Here is a 23604-nt window from a genome sequence, read left to right on the forward strand (position 1 = left end):
AATGACCAGGGTGATAAAGGTATTGGCAAATAAAATTGCTGACAGTTATTTTTGAAATGTCATTGGGATTTGAGATAATACTGCTTAAGGACACTATCTTCCTAATTTATTGGTAGAGGATCTTAAGATTTGTCATCCTAAACAGCCTGTTCACAATTAAACACTAGATTACATGGAAAATGGCCTTTTGGAAGGCTCATATTCGGTCCTTCCTTGCACTCTCTGGTCCTTCATTAACTTTATGCATCGAAGCATTGCAGTGCAGCAAAAACCATATGACGTTAGTATCCTCTTATAATTACAATCAGTTGATTCGGCCAGCTGCCTCTGAGATGCCAACATATGCCTGACCAGCCCCATTAAAGAGACCAATTTTAAATAATCACTTTATTCCTTTGCCTTAACTCTCCATACTTGACATAACTGTTCTGTCATCTGCCCTTTCATAGCTTTCAAAGATGTTCTTTGTATCACTTGTTTAGGATAACCTCTATCACTCAGATCTTGACTCAGCAAGACTGTCTTACAATTTTAGTCCAAAGATTCTGAACAATTTCTTTCCTCAGCTTGAGGAATTTTCCTTAAAGCAAGTAACTGAGAGCATTCCGTGTTTGAGCAGAGTTGGGGCCATTTATTTGCTTATTTTTTAAATGTATTTGTCATCTCTGCCTCACTCTCTCTGTCTCAGGCTTGGGACCAAATATACCAAAATACAGACAGATTCAAAATACGGATCACTTCTGGACCCTAGCAGTCTCAGTCTTAGTCTCCCTCCCTCCCTCCCCCTCAACTTTTGCACAACCCCATAGTTCTCCTCCCCTACAGGAACTAAGCCCATGTACATACCATTTGAATGAATGACATATTCTTCACCAGAATTATTCTCTTTTCAGCTCAAGCCCAGAGTCCTTTGGGGGGGGGAGGGGTGTGTGTGAATATATTGCAAACAGAAGCCTCCGCTTCAGTGATTCAGTAAATTTGGATCATAATGCTGTGTATATAATTACTACCACAAGCCTCAATATAAAACTATTCACAATCTACTCTGTTATCTGCCCTGAATGATTCCAGTAGCCCCAAAAGTTAGCTTGAAGACTGAAAGACTTGTGGCTTCCACTCCAGGCCTGGTTTACTTGTCCCCCTTCCCACGCTTGGGAAGTCTTTTACCTTTGCCCACCCCATCAAGTACAGCCACCTACCAGCCCTTCAACATTTCCCTGGCTGGGGAAAGAGAGAGCAGAAATTCCAAGCAAAGGCAAAGGAGAGCCAGAAGACATTGTGCTCAGTTTGCAGCAGAGCTTGTATTCAGCAACGCATTAGTTCTGTGCTAGACATTTTGCAGGTCATTCCTTTAAAGGGCCTATTCACTGTTTCACTCCTCTTTCTTTTAAACTGTGTAACAGAGTTTATAGGCCACTGGACCTTTTGGTGACCCCAGCAAACCTCAGCTTGCAGTGGCAACCTGGCACTCAGAATTGTTGAGGCATTATATAGGGGTCCAAAAAGTATCCTGTGGAACTCTGCAGCACAAGTGCAACAGTGCAGGGCTCTGGTCTCCTAACACTCCTCTACAACTCACCTGCCAGATAAGAACAGAACCACTGAGACACAGTGCCTGCTGAAGGATACCATGGTCAGTGGTATTTGAAGATGCTGGGAGGAGAATGGTATCCCTCCTTCTCCCAACACAGATCTTTTACCAGAAGGGCAAAAGCAGTTCCAATTCAAAAGCCTGCCTGGAAACTTGAGTCATCCAAGAAAACCTGGGTGTAATGCCTATCGATCCAAGTATCTAACTGTGGATCTGCACACCAGTTAGAGAGGATGTGGATCTTTTTTTTTGAACAGCGAAGGGGATCCATGAGTGAGAAGTGCAGAATGCTTTACCTGCCTACTGGTTATCTTTCTACAGCCATCTCTGCCCCCCCCCCCGTGCTTTCCCGCTCTGACAAGCTTTAGAAGACAGGTTCCCAGCCATGGGCTGGGGGGGGGGAGGGATTTGTGCCTGGAAGGGGGGGGGAATCAAGGATGATTTTGACTGTCAGCCAGTCAGCTTCTAAGCAGCTTCCTGTGGCTTGTTCCGGAGGTCAGCCCATCATGGAATGGATGTGGTGGCTGCAGGCTGGTCTCCACACGCAGCTCAGATGGAAAGGAGCAGGCTGAAGAGGTTCTTGGCATTCAGCAACTCTCTCTTGGCAAAGGACAGGAGAGCAAGCGAGGAACTGTTTAAAGTTTCTGCTGTGCTCTAATAGCATGCTTGTTTGTTTACTTTGGAAGGCAAACCTTTGCTTTGCGATGTTTTTTAAATAAATGCTTGTGTTTCTTGGTTGATAATAGATGAAATCACTTGGTCCCTCCAACAGATAATGGGAAGGACTCAGTGCTTTTCACTTGCATATATGTACTATTAAAAATGTTCTCCTAGCTTTGTGACTGGAGCAGATCCATGTTTAAATGCAACAATCTGCCACTGTCTCATCAATCTGTGTGTTTATATTACAGATATGGCAACCCTTATGAGTTGTTAGTTTTATTTAATTTACAAGATGGTGGAGGGGAGAACCATGAGTAAGCTCCTTAGGAAGAGAATGGTATAAAACCATAATAAATGTTATCCTATATAAATAACTTACTATTCTTGATGGTTAACCTGCTTCAGACAGAGAGTGGTACCTCCACGCTGCTGCTTCAGAGTATGAAGTTATGTTATGTGTAATGAAATCAAACACAGAAAGCCTGGTCACATGGATGCACAAAGGACTAGATTAATTCAAAATTTGCCTTATAAATGCTAGCCAGTTTAGGTTATGTAGAAGGGCCAACCAGAGTATGCATGTCATGATGGGGGGGGGGCACGTATGATTGGTCAACTGGTCTGTGCTGTGCAAATCTGACTTCTGTTCAAACATAGAAAAAAATATTCTCCCAAAGCTGATCCTGTGAAAATAAGCTTTATATGTGCTTCAACTGTGATGAGTGTGCTTCCACAGCAAGCGTTCTGTAGGATTTATGTATGCTTGTTCACTCCCTTAGGGAATCATTACTAGTAATGTTCCTTACCTTGATCACACAGTATGCTAGCAGTTAGAAAAATCAACTTTATACCTGTAAAATGAGCATGTTTGAACTGGAGTTGGAGGCAACAAGGATGAAACCCCAGAGGGAATTGGTGGAAAATTGATTGCAGAAAAGTGCAATTAATCTACACTCTGAAGAGCTACATGCACTTTTTTTTTTGTCTTAGTAAATTTATGGGGTGGAAAAGAAAGAAGGAATAAATGATTTACCTTCTTACTATACAAGGACCAGAAAGAAATCCAGGTGGCTGAATGAATGGCTTAGTGAGCTGGGGAGAAGCTGAAAGAGAAAATACGCGTCAAGGAGTTGGAGACATTATTGCAGTTGTGCCAGCTACAAATGAGCAGCTGGTAGACTAACAGAGCAGCCAAAGGAGGAGAGCTAGCATACTGTAGTGCCTGAGCTAGGAAGTTGTCTCTTCAAAGGGTACTTTGGCCTGAACTCTCTGGGTGGTCTTGGATGACCCACTATCACCCAACTTCTGCCTCTCCCCCATCTGTGATGGTAAAATTTGCTGAGAATATATGGAAAGCTTTTTTTTTTTAAAGAAAAAAAAGCATTTCTTATAGAAGTGTGCAGTTAGTTAAAAGCCTTTTGCTGGATCCAATGTAATATGAACAGAGCTCAGTGAGAGGAAAGGAACTTTTCTATTTCCTCTGTCCTGCTGCATCCCACTGTGCCCCCCATGCTGTCCCCAGAGCTCAGGAACATCGCTAGGTGTGACATGGGGGTCTGAAGTATCAGGAAAGAACTTGGCAGAAATCCCTGTCCTCGCCCAGCCAGGGAATGTGTCCTGCTCCAGGAAAACAAGGCTTGAAAACTGATCATTCAGGTCATCTCAGTTCTAGTTATAGTAATTGCATGTTTGGAATGATTCTAAAAACAAAATTGGTACCCAAAACTAGTAATGTTTAAGTGCACATCTGTAGCAGTTGTTAAAGAAAACCTCAAATGGAAAGTGGGCCAAGTCTCTCTTCCAGTTACAGAACTGGATAGTAATGCTGCAACCATAAGCCCTTAACTGGGATATGGGTCCATTGTATGTGGCAAGGTTTGCTTGCAGGCTAATGGTGGCCTCCCTCATTTCCTCAGGTTATCTCCTGCTGCTTATTATGCCCAGAGAATGATCCAGTATCTTTCGCGCAGAGATAGTATTCGTCAGCGCTCCATGCGATATCAACAGAACCGGCTCCGTTCTTCCTCATCTTCTGCTTCCACTTCTGAGGCTTCAGGTCCATCTGTAGAAGGAAATGATCTGGAATTTGAAGACTTTGAGTAAGTACCTATCCTCTTTTTACCAAGTTGTTTGACCAGTGATCCCCCCCTCCCCCCATACTTCTGTTTACATAAATGCTCTGGGCATTCTGTGAGAGACTATGCTGAGGCTTGGATCCACCGATGATTTCCATCAGTTGGGCAATTGAATTTCCTCACCTTCCCTTCCTGCTGCAGCCCAGAATGCTGCTCCTGGGGGACAGGGCACACCCTGGAACATCATCAAGGGGGGAGTTTGCAATAGCTTCCACTCTCCTATTCCAATCACTGGTTCCAAGCCTTAATTTGTAAAAATATGGAATTTAAAACATTAATCAGTGAACGGAGGACAGTGAACGGAGGACCCCCCCCCATCATGACATGCATATTCGCTGCTGCTGCCGTCTGTGACTTCTCAAGCTGTTTGCATTTGGATGACAAATTAAGTAAACAGAACAGCTGGTTAAACTCAGCCCCTGGTCAGTTATGCAAACCAGGTTAGTATCGCTCGGTAGGAAGAGAGTCGTCATTGTGTGCTGCTATTCCTGTATGTATTAGAGTCCCTTTATAGGCAGAGCTTGTGTCAGCACTTCTGTCAAATATCTGAGGATGCTGTTAGTATTTTAATCATAATTTCTGGAACATGGTTAAAGTGCAAAGCTCTTTTGAGAACTGTTAATGTTAAGTGCCACAACAATCCTATCAATAAAGTTGTACAGTAAAGGAGCTGAAATGGTGAAATAGTGGCTTATTCAAGACAAAATAATGCTGAGGAAGGAATTAAGCCTATATCTCATACCTGAGCCAATTGATCTGCAGCTAGTATTTTTAGGTGATTGGTCAACATTGGCAACCATCTTTTTGTTCTGAAAGCTGTTTTACACAGAACTGGACACCCTGCCGTATTTGGTTACCAGGAACTGCTGGTGTATGTTTGCCTTTCCAGGCTTCCTAGTTTTTATTTTATTTTTTATTTTAATTTTTTTCCTATTTTGGAACACCCAATGAATAGAATCAGTTTTAAATCTATTTTGTTTAGATGATCCTTTGCGTTATCTTCCTTACCTCTGTTCCTTCGATTGTATTCCCCCCCCCCAAAACCGTTCCTCCAAGTAGCTCAGGTTGGCACACATGAGACTTTCCGCTGTCATTTTATCCTTACAACAGCCTTTTGAAGTAAATCAGGATGAGAGAGAGCAATTGGCCCAGGACCACCTAGTGGCTTTGTAACTTGAGTAGGGATTCGAGCGTGGGATTTTCTCTGGTCTCAGCTGGATGCTTTAACCAGTACACTGCAATGACTGTCTAACGTGTGATCAGTTCTAATTGCCAACTACAGGGAAGCTTTACCAAAAGAAGACCAACTTGTCTCTGTAGTCCTGGCTCTTGATTAAATGTGAACTTCTTGACCAGGCTGGATTTGCCTTGTACTATCATACACACCCACCAGCTGGGACTAGGAAGATAGTGTTCCACCACATTCTACACCAGTTCTATTTTGCTGTCCTTCAGGTTGAAATAAAATAACACTTGAATTTCAGGAGAATCTCTTTCTGCCATGGGCAGGTTGAACCTGGGCTCCTCCTAGAACTGTAGGAAATAATCTTCTGGAAAGGAATTGATGGTGGAGGCAGAACCCCTGTTCTGTGGAGCTGTCATTTCATGCTCCGGCAATTAAGTACTCGGAAGCACAGGGGAGTGAGTGTGTCTTCCCCTTTTCATTGTGGCTTTGTTTGTGTAAAATGTAAATGAAGGGAGAGATGTGGAAGAGTCAGCTGCCTAATAGCTTTCCCTAAGCATCACCACAGGCTGGAGAAGTAGGAGTGAGGCAGCCTGCTGGGGCCCATTGTGACGGGGAAAGCTCAGCAAGAGCAACCCTCTGTTATTTCCATTACTGCCTCCTATTCACCCTCTAGGGAAGGGGGTTAAGCTGTTAAAAAGGAATGGTATGTTCTTCGTTCCCAGGGCCAGGCAGATACCTGTGGAGAAATGTGTTCCCCTGTAGATAATTATTCACACAGCGAAGGGGTCCATTCAAGAAAGTGATTTAGTCAGCCATACCAAGGCTGCATTTTTTTTTCATGCTGAGTGAGGAAAGGAGTGTATTTCTATCCTGTGCTCTAGCTGTTCTTTTTATTAACAAATGTTCCATTGTGATCTCTGCTACTCTATGCATTCGAAGTATTATCTTCTTCTGACTGAGGAGCTGGTACAGGGGCCTTTTTGAAGCAGAACCTTTTTGTTTCTGCAACCAAGGTCTCACAATGAAGTCTTTTGTTGCTGAATTTCATGTCCTCACCCCCCCTTGCATAACTTGGAGAAAATCACCCCTCCTCATTAAGAATGCTTTCCAGAGTGGAAAGGTAATGAAGGTTTCCCTTCTACCTTTTCCAAGGCCAAAAGGGTAGAACAATTTTCTCTTTATCCACTCCTCACTGCTGTTTTGCCCAAAGATCACTTACATCTAATATCCTTGGCGAGTTCAGTGCATAGCCTTTTTGAAATAGTAGGTTATGGTATTTTGGAGAACTATCAATTCTTGATGTTCCATATATTCCTAGTCCTGTTGATTAAGACTAATTTGTTGTTCTGTGAACTTCGGTAGTGGTTAGTGTTGCACTAGGATCTGGGAGACCCAGGTTTGAAGCCCCATTCTACCATGGTAACTGTCACATGGTTGGTATGAAGATAAAATGGAGGAGAAGAGAACACTTTTGTAAGTTATTTTGAGTTCCCATTGGGGAGAAAAGCGAGATATAAATATGTAAATTAAGTTTAAAATTTCAAAATATTGGTTACATTTTAATCCCCTCTTTCTCTGTGGAGGTTAGAACAGTGGTTTTAGCCTCAGAACTACACTGTGAGATTAGTTAGACACAAGGGGGGACCTGCAAGAAACTTGCAAAAGCAGCCATCCCATTTTGTCCCCCCCTTGCTTCCTCTCCTCACCCCATCCCCTTTCTCTGCAGGCTTTCCCCCCATCCAAGTCCTGCTCTCAGCGACTCACCCAGAGCAGTCTAGACGGGTGTGCTGAGGTCCCCCCCCTCCCGCAGCTTGCCTGGACTGCTCTGAGTAGGTGTGCTGAGGCTCCCCCCTCTTTCCCTCTCTCTCCTGGTGGCTCACCCAGACTGCTTCAGGCAAGCGCGCTGAGGCTTCTCTCTCTCTCCCCCTCCCTCCTCCCCCCCCCCCGTTTGGCCGGACTGCTCTGGGTAGGTGTGCTGAGGCTCCCTCTGGGAGCCGCTGAGGCTGCTGCTGGGGCAGCTAGGGCACACAGGTGGGAATTAGATACACAGGTTTTTTTGCGAAAAGTCCCATAGTGATTTTGTATCTATGTAGAGAAAGAATTTAGATTTTCCTCATCCAAATCTAACACTTCAGGCTCTTCTTGCTGTAAAGAGAAAATAGGAGACATACACTTTACTGTATTTATTTTTTTAGGAAGGAAAATAATAATTTATACTTTATGTTAAGGTTATTATTTGGGTTGTTACTGTCTGATGCAGTCAGCTAGCTAAGACTGTTTTCATGGGATGCTCTAAAATTCTCTGGTACACTTCTGGAATTAGGGGTGTGAATTAAACTTTGCTTGTAGAAGATATACCGTTGCTATTGATTCGGGTCTGCATGTTTATAATCCATTATCTTGCCTTACTTTAAGTATTGTGCAACTATCACATTAGAATTGTGCCTGCAGTAAGGAGTTTTCGTAAGAACAAAAAGGTTAAAATTCCAGAGGAAATACTTCTGCATATAAATATGGCAATGTCCTGAATTCCTGCCATGTCTTTCTGCTTTCAGCAAGCGATGGAGAGAATATAGATTTGATTGTGTTTGACACACATCAAATGCAGATATTTGGGACAATGTGTTGCTCTGATGTCTGAAAACCCTATCTGAAATCCTTCATCACTATTTCATAAAGGCATTCATGATGAGGCTTGTGACAGGTGTCTTCCTCCCTTCAGGAGTGGGTTGCCGAAGTTAATGTAGATCAGAAACAGTTTGGTGTACAAGAACATATTTATTATCCGCACCTCCTTTCATTCTGTATGCCTTCCCCCACCTGGGGTGGACTAGAAAAGGGCCATGCCTCCTCCTGCACCCATGTCCCTTCCCACTGCCATGCCTCTCTCACCTGATGGAGGGTCACCTGATGGAGAGAATGAAGAAGAAGAAGAGTTGGTTTTTAAACTGATTTTCTCTACCTTTAAGGAGTCTCAAACCTGCTTACAATTGCCTTCCCTTCTTCTCTTCACAACAGACACCTTGTGAGGTAGGTGAGGCTGAGAGTTCAAAGAGAACTGTGACTAGCCCAAGGTCACTCAGCAGGCTTCATGTGGAGGGGTGGGGAAACCAACTCGGTTCACCAGATTAGAGTCCCCCGCTCTTGTGAAGGAGTGGGGAATCAAACCCGCGTCTCCAGATTAGAGTCCACCGCTGTTAACTCCTCACCACGCTGGCTATCAAGGAGGCGCCACTGCTGGATGTTCCTCAGCCTAGCCAGCAGGGTGAAGGTGGGCACTGCCATGATTCTCCTCTCCAGACACACCACACCTCAGCCTGTTCTGGGGAAGCCAGGCACTACTTTCTATTTTAACAGTCAGGCTCCTTGCCAGCTTTGGTGTGGTAAGTATGGGTAATGCAGTGTCCCTCCTCACTGACAGCACCACATCTCTGCTGGTAGGGCAAAGCCAGGTGCTGCTGGGCCCATGTTCTTCTTTACCAGCTGTACCATGCGTGGGCCAATACAGGCTGAAGCCAGGCACCTCTGTCCCTGTGCTCCTTCTCACTGGCCTGTATAAGATGAGGTGAGGAGGAGAATAGGTGCTGCTGGTATAGGGAACAGCTGGATGCCATTGTGCCTATGTTCCTCTTTTCTTGTCTGGGCACAGTGGTGATGACGAGGAATATGGATACCACTGGTGTAGGGTGAAGCTGGGTGCCACTGTGCCTCTTCTTTGATGGCCTGGGCAAGGAGCATTCATACTGTGGCTCCCAGTTTTGCCCTGTGCTAGTGGGCACCCATACTGCTCGCTGGGCTGCAGTGTGGAGTGGGCAGAGATTAGGTATACAGCCCATTGGGTTTTCCCTTTGTAAAGTAAATGGCCAATCCACCCCTGTCCCCTTTCTATTCTAACAGTCAGGGTATGCTTATCCTATTAGTAAAGATCAGTGTTGTACCCATCACAATGGATGGCATTCTGTTTGCACTTCTGAGGAAGATATACCCAAAATGGGAGCTTTGACTTTCAAAAATTTATACCTCCAAAATGTTGTTGGTCTCTAAGGTGCTACTGGACTCAAATCCAAAATCGATATGACTACTTTCTGAGGAATTTCCAACTTATACCGGCTGTGATTTTCTGAAGTCATAGTTCTGTATAAGAAACTGAGAATGCAATTCTGTCTGTGATTTTTTTTTAGAGCACGACTTCATTGCCCCCAATATACCTAGAGAACCTTAAGATTCCATTAATAGATCGATCAGCTTTTAACCAAATTAGTTTTTTCAGTCACCAAATAATATCTAACCTGTTCAGTTGCCCTTACCCCACCTTTCTCCCACAAAGCAGGACCCAAGGAGGCTTACAATAAAAGTGGTGTGTGTTTTTTTTGACCATCAAGTCACAGCTACCTTATGGTGACCCTATAGGATTTTTAAAGCAAGAGATGTTCAGGCATGGTTTGCCTTTGCCTGCCTCTGCATGGTTACCCTGGTATTCTTTGGTGCATGGTAACCCTGGTATTCCAAATACTGACCCACCCTGTTTAGCTGGCAAGATCTGGCTTGCCTGGGCTATCCAAGTTTCTAATCAAATAAGCTGTATAATAAGCCACACTAAAAATTTAATGTGACATGGCTCAGGTCCCAGTCCCCACCCCCTCATTCTTTCAGTGAGTAACAGATCAGTGCGGGGCTGAGCAGCTGGTATCTCTCATCCATGGCTTGAACACTCTCCTGCTCCAGCAGCAGATCAAACTTGTGACTTTACATGGCAGATGCACAGTTGTTGCTTTCTGTCGCCATGTCTGTGAAGCTTTAATTATTAGGGGAGCTGTGTAATACCTCTTCAGATAGCAGGTTTAAATTTTGTCTTCTGTGTTTTGTGACTTGAAAGAAACGCTATAAACCTGATACATCCATCATTAGTTGTTTTCTGAAAAATGCTGTAACATCTTAAATAATTGCTATCTCCCCTAAGTAGACAGAAGTTTGAATTTGTTGTGGATAATTATATTTATACCCTGTTTTTCATACCTAGCCCAAGCTATACAGGAGTACAGTGGCACATTAGACTAAGAAAATGTGTTTCAGTGTAAGCTTTCATCAGTCAGAGCTCACTGCCTCAGATGTATGAAATATACCTTCATGTGCTGTCTAAATGTATACCAAAAGCAACAAATGCAAGAAAGGGGGACCTGTTGCAAAGAGAAGCCAGAAGGCCCAAGAATTATGTAGGTAGGTCCTATTTTCTCGCTGACCAGAGGCCAATTAGAAATTATATGAATACCTTTTATAAGCAGCATCTATCATCTTTAGTGGGAATGTATGTTTGATCGTTTTTGTTTGTCTCTTCTCTCTTCAGAACCCTTAGATGTGGGAGGGATACAGTAGGTTCTTGGTCCTGGTGGCCTTTGGTGTCTAGACTCCAGCTGGAATTATGAAAAGCAATACCTCTTCCTAGCACCTGCTCATCACTTTTTAATTCCATCCTCCCTTCGGTCTTGTTCTCACTTAATGAGTGTTTTCTAGTTTGTTGTCTCTATCATATAAAACAAGGATGTTCATATAAAGCATTGTCCTATATATAAAAAATCAGTTTGTAGAGTGATTGAAACCACTTTGTCAACCATCATATACCAAGGCGGGTTCTTTGTGCGGCACTTGATGTTAGGCTTTTCCTATTAAACCTATGGCAGTGTTTGTGTTAAACAGACTTAATTGCCTTGAAAACAGCCCGCCCCAGTATTTTCTTAAAGTGAAATATTGTACTGGGTGGCTTCTCAGTTCTGCCTATCCATTCCATTGCTTCTACCCATTTTGTCTCCTCCTCCCTTTCCTCCTGGCTGCTGCACATGTGGGAAGCTGGGTGCTCTGGCCTCTGCTCATTCTGCTGACATGGCAGCAAGCTCCAGCAACAGAAGCGCCTGGCTGTGTTTTTCCTAGCTTTAGAAAAAGAGTGCATTGCCATGGTTAATCTTAAGTAGTTCTTTGCCGTTCTTCCTTGCAGTCCCACTTTGGGACTGTGCAGGCCAACTGCTCAGAAGATATTTTACAGGTTATTTCTTTAGCCTATGGGCATAGCAGGGGAGCCTTTCCCCTCCAATACGTTCCAGCGGCCATTTATCTGCTCAGTCACATGCTCTGGAGGGAGATGCCCCCTTTCTCTCAGTTTGTTCTTTGCTGTCAGTCTGTGAAGATCATTCTTATAGGCTTTTGTGAGTTTTTGCCTTCAGGATCTGTCTTCGAGGCTTCTGTTCTAAAAATATCTCAGAAGGCTTTGTTCAAAAAAATTTCCTTCTGTGAACAAAAATTACTCATACGTATGAGCATGCTTTGTGCTTAATTTGTTTTGGTGAGGGGCACAATGTGTCAGCCTGCAAACACTGCCAACAGTTTACCCCCAAGGCCCGCAGTGACCACACTTCCTGCCTCAAGATGGCTTTATGGGAAGGGGCTCTTTCAAGTTCTGATATCTAGGCAGTTAAGTCATCTGCATCGGTGGAACAGAATTCACCTTCAGTGTCAAGATCAGTTCCCCAGATGGGGCACCCATCCTTCCTGTCCTCGATCATTTTGGTTCCATTGGTTCTGAGGTCACATTCGATCTGTAGAAGGCTGAGATCACCCAAACCACTGCCTGCCAGATCTTTCTCAGAACTTGCTGATAGAGAGGAGAGAAATATTGATGCTCTCAGCCAAAAGACCTACTCTTCTTTGATGCTGAACCTAAGGATGGCAAACTACCATGCCATCATGGGGGCCTATCAGCTCTTATGAGAAAAGCTCTCCACCTACTTCAACCTATTGCCTGATGGTAAAAAATCTTTGGTAAAACTGATTCAGATGGAGACCATTAAATTGCCAAGGCAGAAAATCAGTGTTGGTAAACATTAAGCTGCTGACTCCTCTGCATCTGTAGTTATTTTAAGGAAGCATGCATGGCTTTGCTTCACTGCACTCCCATCTGAGACCAAATCCAGGGTAGAGGACATCATTGTTCCCAGTCAAGACTGACGAATTTTTGTCACAAATCAAGAAGAACTGACAGACAGCACGCTCTGTTGGCATTACCCAGGGCAGTACTTCTCCTTACAAACCTTGCTACCACTCTAAATAGCAATATCAGCAGCCATACCAGAGCTACCAGCACTTTTTATCGGCCGCACTCTCAGCAGTATCCTCCCCAGTGGCCTTTTCCCCAGTTGCCTCAACACTCTAGGTGTTGATCAGGAACCCGGTCTAAGACCATACCACAACAGCTTCACTCTTTTAAGGGTACCTCACAGGCCCCAAACCCCTCTTTCTCACCTAGTACAAGCAATGGGTTCCTCCCCTTCTAGCTTTTTGAATAGGTTATCTGAGTTCCTGCCAAATTGGTGCTTAATTACTTCGAATTCATGGGATTTGTCAATAGTTGAACAAGGTTATCCCCTAGAGTGTATAGAGTTACCTCTGTTACAGGCAGCATCTTCTGCCATAGGCCATGTTTTCACTGAGTTGGATGCAGAGTTGCAATCCCTGCTGGACAAGGGTGCAGTTCAGAAAGTCACATCATCTGACAGCCCTTGCAGTTATTCAAATTATTTCTATAAAAAAGACAGTGGGTCCAGGCCGATCTTGAACCTAAGGGGACTACATTTTTTTCCTTAATGTTAAGAAGTTCTGAATTGTGTCCTTGCTGTCAGTTATACAGTTTTTTGAATTAAATGATTGGTTTGCAGTTATAGACCTGCAGGATGCTTACTTTCACGTGTCCATCCATGTCGACCACAGTACTTATAATTCAAGTATTGGGGCTACCTTACCAATATATGGTTCTACCTTTTGAACTGGCTACTGCACCCTGAGTGTTCACATAGTGTATGACTGTGATAGTGGCTTGTTTAAGGTCCCAGGGTTGTTCTGTATATCCCTGCCTGGATGATTGGCTCTTTACCGCCCATTCAGAGGAGTCTTTGCAGGAACAGTTGTCCTTTGCAATGGCTACTTGTCAGGGCTCAAGACTCATGATTAACTGGGAAAAAATCAAAACTATATGCAACACAGTAGGTTTCCTTTAGAGGAAGGCACTGGCAAACCACCTCTGTTAGTCTCTTGCCTTGAAAACCCCAAAAGGGGCCACCATAAGTCGGCTGCGACTTGACGACACTTTACTTTTTTTAGGTTTCCTTTATTGGTGCCTTGTTGAACTCAGTTGTGGCTAGGGCCTTTTTACCAAAAGACCAAGCTATGCATATCAAACATGGGTACGACAATTTACCACCAACCCTTTTCAGAGAACTTTTTCTATACAGAGGTTGTTGGGCCTAATGGCCTCATCTACAAAACTGGTGTATCTCTATATTTAACCCCTATGTCTGTCATAAAACCAGAGGTTTTCTATGCCCAGACAGGTCAGCAAACTGTTATCCTGGTAGACTCTTGATACTAATTTATTCAGGGGAGTTTCCTTTGGCTCTCCTTACCCTCAGGTTACCGTCACCATGGATGCATCATTAGATGGTTGGGATGATTATGTATTATTGTTATGGTTAAGCTCAAGACCTTTGGTCAAAGGAGCTAGTAAATAAATGGAAAAAGATGGTTGGGATGCATACTGTGGGGACAACACTGTGAGAAATATATGGCTTCATAATAAAAGGAAATTGCACATTAATCTGTTGGAATTAAGAGTCATTCGTTATGCCCTAAATTCTTTCACAACTATCCTCCATGGGAAAGTGGTACAAGGGCAAACAGACAATACAATCATGATGTTTTATCTAAACAACATCTCTTCCTCTTTGCACAGAGGCTACTGCAATTTAGGAATGGGCTATAAAACATGAGGTGTCTTTACAGGCGATTCACAAAGCTGGGTCAGACAATACCAAGGCAGAGTTACTCAGCAGGATCGAAGCCCCTACTCATGAGTGATCCCTGAGTACAGAATATAGGTCCCCTGCCTTTGTATGATAGGATCCTATGGTGGGTCTTTTTGCCATGCGTTTCAGTGCCAAGATCCCCCTTTATTGCTCATGAGATGGAATTGACCATCTCCCTTTGATGAATGCTTTTCAGATACCATGGGAGAATAGCATCCCCCCCATACCCATTGATATTCAGGGTACTGTCCAAAATCTACAAAGAGGGAACAAATTGTATCCTGGTCACTCCATTCTGGCCCCATCAATTTTGGTTCTATTCTGCTTTACTTGTCTCAGGGCAGGTACCTGTCCACCTACCTTTGCTCCAAGACTTTTTGAAAATAGGAAACATGTTGCATCACAGGCTTGAACACCTTTATCTGACTGCAAGGTTCATCAACCTTCAAATTATCTTTTTCAGAACCAGTAACCAACGTTCTCCATAATGCCTGTAGACCATCTACCAGACTCTCTTGCAGTAACAAGTGGAAACGTTTTTCTTCATGGGCTCTGTCTAAAGGGATTTCCCTTACTACTTGTCCCATGTTTTTGGTTTAAGATTACCTTTTTACATTAAAGACTGCTGGGTTAGTAGTGTCCTTAGTCAAGGTCCATATGGCAGCCATCTCCACTTCCCACAGTTTAGTTGAGGGGAAATCACTTTTTCGCATCACTCTTCCTGGATTTTTCTAAAGGGTTTGAATAACCTCTACCCCTTAGGACTCCCTTTGTTCCCAAGTGGTCTCTGTCCGTAGTTCTCACTCAATTAATGCAGGACAATTTTGAACATTTGGCAACGTCCTCCACATGTGTCGTCTTTCAAGGTGGCCGCCTTAGTAGCCATTACCTCAGCCAAACAGATGGGGGAGTTGGCAGCTCCCAGGACAGATCAACCTTTCATCAAGTTCCATGAACAGAAGGTGGTCTTAAGGCCCAGTGTACACTTTCTCCCTAATGTAGTGTCGAAGTCTTACTTGGTACAGGTTTTTCCACTCCCTGTATTCTTTCCTACTCCCACATTTACAGATGAAAGAGCCTTACACACTTTAGATGTACAGTGAGCTTTAGTGTTTTATTTGAAGAGGACAAGTAAGTTGAGGAAGGTTCCACAGCTGTCTGTCTCTTTTGTGAGGCCTGCAAGTGGAATGCTGCCTCATCTCAGACTTTTACAAGATGGATCGTTTCCACCATCAGATTGTGATGTGCCCTCTCCAGGTTAGGGCACATTCGACAAGTGCGCAAGCTGCTTCAGCTGCTTTTTTGCAAGGTATCCCACTCATCGAGATCTGCAAGGCTGCAATTTGGTCATCTATGGACATGATCATCAAACACTACTCTGTGGATGTCAACACGAGAAGGGAGACAACAGTGGGGACAGTGGTATTACATTCACTCTTCCAATTAGAGGCTCACCCCACCTCCTGGCAAGTTAGTTTGCTAATCTCCCAATGTGGGACTGCACAGAAGAACGATGATGAAAACAGTGTTTCACTTACCTGTAACTGTTGTTCATTGAGTTTTCTTATGTGCAGGCACACATTCCCTCGCTCCGACCCCGCTGTGAGCTCTCAATTTCTTTCTTTTTTCAGAGAGACTCAACACGGTGGTTCAGGAGAGCTGAAGGAAAGGGAGCACCACCCCCTGAGGGAAAGAGTGCAGGTGGCCGTGCGGGAAAACAGCCACTGGAACACTCCGAAGGGAAGGGGCTCCCCAGCTATGCCTGTAAGCTAAAGAAATAACCTGTAAAAATCTTTTGAGCGGCTGGCTTGCATGTGCACAGTCCCAATAAGTGTGTGTACAGAAGAAAACGCCATGAACAACAGTTGCAGGTAAGTGCAACACTGCTTTCTCTTTTCAGCCTGGTCTGGAGAGATTAAAAACAAATAAAAGGAAGTATTTCTTCACATGACATATAGTTAAATTGTGGAACTCCCTGCCCCAGGATGTGGTGATGGCTGCCAACTTGGAAGGCTTTAAGAGAGGAGTGGACATGTTCATGGAGGAGAGGGCTATTCATGGCTACTAGTAAAACTGGATACTAGTCATGATGCATAGCTATTCTCTCCAGGATCAGAGGAACAAGCCTATTATCTTAGGTGCTGTGGAACATAGGCAGGATGGTGCTGCTGCAGTTTTCTTGTTTGTAGGCTTCCTAGAGGCACCTGGTTGGCCACTGTGTGAACAGACTGCTGGACTTGATGGGCCTTGGTCTGATCCAGCACGGCTTTTCTTATGTTCTGCTTGATCTTGCAAGTTATGTGTAGAATACACGTGGAGCAACCTCATTATTTTTCCTAGTTAACATCCTGTCAGTATAAATTCAGCTTCTGAGATACAGAACGTTTTTCAGCAAGTAATGTCAGAATATGTTTCTCCATTAATACCCTTTCCTGTTACCATCAGTGAGCCCGGCAATTCCAAACCTCTGAACGTCCCTTGCTGTCACATGCTCCAGCAGGTCTGCTGGAAAGATCTTCTTTACATGCAGAGCCTTAGTGACATTTTAATCTGCACAGATGCTGCCTTCATATGGTAGCTGTTAACACTTTGGCTAATTTCAGTGTGTGGTTGTCAAATGTTCCAGCTTTCGCTTTAAAGCTTCCAATTGCCATGGTATCCAGTGACCCAGTGCAGCCATTGAACGTGATAGTTCTTTGTTGTTTTAGTAATTATTTATCATTGAGACAAGTAGGATCAGAGAAGACTCATTTGGTTCCCGGGTCACAGCACAGACTTGTGACTTCATCCTTTTAAGTGGGCATTCCTGTAGCAATTAATCTTCAGCATTTAACAGGGCTTTGCTGCAGTGCATAGCGCTTGACCAGGTGATGAATCCTCTTGTATTTGGTGCTTGTCAGAGGTACTTGATCTTGTGAAGTGCTTTTCTGTGTTATAGAAATCTCCCCCCTTCTCTTTTTTAAATGGTCTCTGAGAAGTAATCAAGGCTATGTTTTTTGACTGGTGAAGGAGCCATTAATAATCTGCTCCTTGCAACCCTGCTGGCTTAAAACTTTAGCTGATAAATTGGGAATGGATTGCCTGGGGTTTACCTGGAGTAGCTGAAGAGGAGATCACTTGTAAAGGTGGAGGAAGGCAGCTTAAAGACTTGGTGGGTATAGCAATCTGGATCTGGTTGCCATTTATATTAATGAGATTTGAAAAAAAGTGAGCAGTAGGGAGGGGGAATCTGTTCTGCTTCCATTTCTTTGGCATAGATGGATATATTCTTTGCATTGTTCTAATGCTTTATTCTCTTTGGTTTTGTTGTCTTTCTAGCCCATCTCTTGGGACATTATTTTCACAGCCTAATGCATAGCCCTGTCAGGAAAATGCTTTTGTAGACTCTGAATGTTCTGTAATTCAGCACATTTTTGTGATTCTTATATTCTGATAAGGCTCATAGTGATGAAACCTATGTTTGTATTTTTGTCACTTAATATTTTTCCCTTTTCAGATAATGGTTCAAGAAAAGAACTCTACTCTTCTTGCATTTTTATTCCCCTACTCTTTCCTTACTTTGAGTGATCACCAATTAATTTTATGGTGGTTTGGCTGTGTATGTTAATGCAGCACAGATAGTAATTAGCTAGTAGCATGACAGTAGTTTATATTACTCCTCCTGTTGTTCAAAGGGGAGACTTTGATATTGAAGATGATTAAATAAAGTGTTGGCTACTCCATTTCAGCTGAACTGATTTGCATGCTGGGAAGCAGCACCAATGATCTGCCTAGATATGCTCCAAGGAAGATTGTGCAAAAACCCTAGGAATAGCAAATTTATATGTATTAATTCTATTTCTTTACAATATTTATATGCTTGCCTTTCTCTTGATCATTTAAGAACCATGAATGATCATGGAACTGATCTTTGCTGCTTTGCCCTTGGATCCAATGCTCCATTCATGTGCTGGGGGGGGGATTTCTGTTCAGTTCTCCAGCTGATCCCCCTTCCACATTCCTGAAGAGCGGCTTTTTGGAGTGGGATTCAGGGACTTGGCAAAGGGGGAATAAGTTTCTCCTATGAGCTCTTTTCCATTCGCAGGTTAGGCTTCAAGCCACAGATGGCTCTTGCTCCTTTGACTTGAATCCACAAAGGAGACCATGCATGCCAGTTATGAAAATGTGTGGATGCTTAACGAACATAAAGCATTTACTACATTCTGTTAACATTACTATCTTAACATTACTGTCTTAACATACTGTCTTAATTGTTTTTGTGTCCCTATTGATGATAATAACTTGGGCCCAGAACAAAACTCAACAGCAAGCTGGCATCTCACAAGCTATTCCTCTGGTCGTTATTCAAAGTTGCAAGGAGCTGCCCCTGAAAATGCAATTAAATATTAAACAGATTAACTTTGTACAATATACTATATACCAAACTGCTCAAGGTATTCTGTATATGGATTGTAGCATGTATATTCCCTTTTCTTTTTATATGGGCGTTTTATAATAAGTAGACACATAGGTGTTCTGACATTTCTGAACCTAGGCTTTTGATAAAGCTATCACTGTGGAGGCCTTTGAAAGCCACTGGCATCTTGTCATAGCTCCTGTTGTAACCCGTAAGTTTCTTATTGTGGCTGTGAGCAGTGGGAGAGATCAGCATCATAGCGCTCTGTCACGCTCATCAGAAAAAGAAATGTCACTCCCCCCTGCTATTTGGATATCTTGTTTTAACAGTTAAGCCCTCTCATATACGCCTGGCTTAAGACATCCCCTCCATGCACACTTCCAAATTCCTTAGTGATTTGACTTTTGATATAACCTGTTCCTGACAATTTGGCTGTGGTTTATCCCACTCCACTGGCTCTCACTGGAATTCTTTCATTGATGATGATCCCCTTCGTTGTGAGCTCTAAGTAATGGAGCTCAGTTCCTTTGCTGCATGCTTTCTGCACAGACTGTCGGTTTCTCTTCCATTTCACTCTTCCCTGTTTAGGATTGCGTGTCACTGACCTGGAGTTTTTTTCATTTGTCAGGCTGGGATCAACAGCTCTTCCTCCCCTTGTTCCCTTTCTGTTTGAGTCCTCAGCAATCTGTTTTTCACCCTTTACTTGGGATGATCCTTAGGCTCCTGATTTGTTTTGCTAATTTGAACCCTGTAATTTACATCTGAGAAATTCTGGTGCTAAAAACTACCCAATGAGTTCTTATTCTTTAGCATGTTTTACTTGCTCTTGGTGAAATTCTGAACTGGTTATAATACAATAATTGCTATTAAAAGTTTTTTTGTTGCTAAATTAGTTGCGTATGTAGCCCTAAGTATATAATTTCTTAATTTGATGTTTTTGACTGGAAAAATCAAAGGCTACAGTACTAGGCATATTTTACATTGGCATGAGTTCTACTGAACTCGATTGGTACAAATATAAGCCTATAAATCTTAATATAGTGCTTAAAAATCTGAGGTGTGTTTTGAAAACTAGGTGAATATCACATAAACTAATTTTGAACTCAGCAGTGTTATTTTGTCTTTACACTGCAGTCACAACATCTGCTATATTCACCCTCTTTTAGCATACATAAGACCACCCTCCCATCTTGAACAATGAGATTTTATTTATTTATTTTTAGTTTAGAACAGGGTGAAATAACCTTGAGCTGGCAATACCAACTGCTACGCTTCCTTTGCGTTGTTAATTTTTATTTAAAGCATTTTAATGCCGCCTTTCAGCCTGATTAGGGTCCCCAAAGCAGTGCACCCATGAACATTAAAACATTTAAACAGTTAAAAATAACTTTTAAACTTATAAAATAATTCAATAAAAACACAAACAGTACTATACTAGAATCCGGGTTGTGGGGTGGGGGTAGGATACTGGTTAGAGGGCCGGTAATGTTAGACAGAGGTGCGGGGATTTCTGTACCATAGAAGCCCTGGTGTAGACACAAGGAGATATAAGTTGCTTTGCTGGATTGTGCCAGAGTTCCATCAAGAGTGGTGTTCCAGCAGGGGCCGGTCAGAGGCCTATGGGCAGCGACACACAGATGGTGGTGAACGGCTTGCAACCTTTGTGCTGTACTCTGTTCACCAAGGCTGCAAGGGCAGTTGCCTGTCCCCCTTTTGAAATCCTGATTAATTTCCAGTTTCCATTTGAGAAGGGAGATGTAGAGGAAGAGAGATTTGATCGATGCAGAGGCATGAGAAACTGACAGCAAGGAACTTCCAGAGAGGTTCTAGAGAGCAGATCAAGCTGTCTTCCCCTAGGGCAAAGACATTCTGACCTATCAATCCAGCTGGTTTATAATGTTCTTCCCATGGCCTTTAGCTTGTCCTTGAATCTGCATTGCGCTACGTGGAAACTGCTCTTATGAGCATTTTTTTTTTTGCTTTTCATAAAACATGAATTCACTAGCTTGTGGTATAAACCAAACAATATCCATCCAAGAAAATGCCACAAAGCAAATAAAAGACTACATAAATCTAAGTGTGCGTGGGGGGCATGTGAACCAGTTCCTGAGCAAACTTTTCTCCAAACAAAAAAGATAATGGAAGATAAGTATGCTACTTCAGCCTAACCTAGGAGAGATAGTTCCACAAAATCAGGATGATAGTGCCTTGCGTGTGCACATGCATATACACCAGTGAGTTGCTATATTTTGTTCAAGCTGAAGCTTTGAACCACTCTTGCAGAGTAGTGCCACATTAGATGCATTATAGTAGCCAACACTCAACATTAAAAAAAACCCACAGGTAATGGCTGCAGCATTCCCATCCCTGGCCATCCCTGCAAGTGAATAAGATGGAGCTGTTAGAACACTCTACTCACCACCTGTGAGCCTAGAATTATGTTTGGATTCGTAAATACTGGGTTAAAGTGGACAGATACTATAAATTGGACCTACTGGAGAATGGGGCTTTCTATCCACTATCACTTCCATCTTGTCAGGAGCCAGGTTCAGTTCCTTTAACTGATCATGACTGCCTTACACTCGTTTGGAGAAAAGACTACAATGCCTAGATGAGTTCTAAAGGAAAATTAGACCATGTTGACGAACAGTTTCTAGACACAGACTCTCAGCGGCTTCTTACAGACTCACTGCAGACAAAGCCGCTTGATTGCCACTTTAAGTATAACCTGTAGCACCGTAGGAAGGAAGTGCCTGCCTACCAAGCACAAAGCCCTGTCTCCTATTCCTGCCAAGTTCTTTAGGTATCTCAGTTGGATGGCCTTCATCTACAACTGCTGAGATCCAGGTGGATCAACAGGGAAGTGTTTTGTCTATGGTTTCCAGGCAAAGCATCCAACAGATCAGTCAAAGTCTTCTGAATTCCTAGGTGAGGTTGCAAACTGGGTCAGTTTGGATCAAGAACAAGATTCCCTGCAATTACAAACTTGAGCACTATGTCTGAAAATTCCAGATTAAATGCTGGGTAGTTACTGGAGATAATGTCTCATCAACTGCCTACTAAAACAGATTTGGTCCTCCTGCTATGCACATTTGTATCCATCTAGGGGCGCTATTGGAAGGGAAGGCAACATGGTATAGCTCGATCTCATCAGATTGGAAATTAAGCTGGGTCGGTACTTGCATGGGAGACCACCAAGGAAGGCTCTGCAAAGGAAGGCAATGGCAAACCACCTCTGCTTCTCCTTTGTCTTAAAAGCTTCTTGCCATAAGTTGATTGCGACTTGACAGCACATGCATATGCACATAGGGCCTCAGCTGATTCATAATGAGGGAAATCCAGTATTACGGGATGATACAGTCTTGCCCTGTTTCATCTTCTCTTGTGTGTGTCAAGTCTCAGCTCACCTATGACAACACTGTAGGGATTTCAGGGCAAGTGATTAAGCAGAAGTGGTTTGCCATTGTCTTCCTCTGCAAAGTTTTCCTTGATGGTCTCCCATCTCCCATTCTGAGATCTGATGAGATCGGGCTGTACTATACCATTCCACATCCCTTATCTTCTCTTACCTGATGCAAAATGTTTCTGAGGAGGAACTAAAATCGACATTCTAGAACCTGGCTCTGCAGCTTTGATCAGAATTCAGGTTTTATTTTTGGGTGCCTTCTTTTTTCATTAATGGTTTATCTGTGCTTAGCATAGTGCACCTGGCTTAATCAGGTGCAGGAATGTGGAATTAAGAGTGACTAAAATGAATCGGACTTCAGTATGAAGTTTTTCTGTATAATGTAAAGAAAAGATGAACCTGTCTGAGTTGATCTGTCTGATGTTAATTCTTGGTTCCTAAAGGAAGGATGACCCTTTGGGTGGTCACTTTGCCACAGTCATCTGTACCGGACCTATGAACTAGGTGAACATCAAAAGACCTGAGTTTCACTTTGCAATGTGTACTTCATAATAATGTGCTTTTGATTTGTTTTGTTTCTTATAGGGACAATGGAGACAGATCAAGGCACCGAGCCCCTCGGAATGCCCGCATGTCTGCACCATCCCTTGGACGCTTTGTTCCCAGGTAAGTCCTGTGTATTCAGCAAGGGGTGACAACTGTGCAATCCGTTGCCCAGGTCCTCAGTGGCCTGGCAGTTTTTCTTACAGATTTGCTCTCCATTCTAGGCGTTTCTTGCTGCCAGAGTACTTGCCTTATGCTGGGATTTTTCATGAACGTGGACAGCCTGGTTTGGCCACTCACTCCTCTGTTAACAGGGTCTTGGCAGGTAAGAAACTCTTGCTTCCCTTTTTTCAGTGTACCGTCTAGGTTAGGATTTGCATGCAAACCAGTGGCTTTAATGTATAGATGGAGCTTGGCTGTCACAATGACTAATTTATCCATCTGTTTGTATTTGTGGTTGTCACTCATAACGTACATTCTGTAATTTGATAGAATGTAAGTACAAGGAGAATTGGGGTATGGACTCCAAAAACTGGGATGGGAGTAGTTAAAAAATATTCCATCATTTTCCAAGTATGCTTTCCCTCCTTTTTAAAATTAACATTCTGACAAACTAATGATCAGTTTGCTACAGGTCCTTCTAATTCAATTATAGGATGCCTTGTTCATGTTAAAGCTTGTAATGCTACTCAAGAACAGTAAAGATTCAATTATGATTGTAATAGGTGCATATTAAATTTTCAGCTGCATCTGCTTATAGCGCACAGGCAATTGAAGAGTGTTATATGGAAAGAAGGTAGATAAAATGGGACTTTGGTTGCCTAGAAGTGAAGGTTTG

General features: G+C 43.1%; 1 protein-coding gene across 3 annotated transcripts in view; it reads left to right on the forward strand.

Moving 5' to 3' along the window:
• AMBRA1 (autophagy and beclin 1 regulator 1) overlaps nt 1–23604 on the forward strand; it is a 190111-nt gene that overhangs the window by 52668 nt on the left and 113839 nt on the right. For all 3 annotated transcript variants that reach the window (XM_056851046.1, XM_056851047.1, XM_056851048.1), the window contains 3 exons: nt 4171–4353; nt 22809–22889; nt 22991–23091. In XM_056851046.1, coding sequence (XP_056707024.1) covers nt 4171–4353; nt 22809–22889; nt 22991–23091 — 365 coding nt within the window. The remainder of the gene's footprint in view (nt 1–4170; nt 4354–22808; nt 22890–22990; nt 23092–23604) is intronic.

The sequence above is a fragment of the Euleptes europaea genome, chromosome 6 (genome assembly GCF_029931775.1).
Source record: "Euleptes europaea isolate rEulEur1 chromosome 6, rEulEur1.hap1, whole genome shotgun sequence".
In the NCBI taxonomy this organism is placed as follows: domain Eukaryota; kingdom Metazoa; phylum Chordata; class Lepidosauria; order Squamata; family Sphaerodactylidae; genus Euleptes; species Euleptes europaea.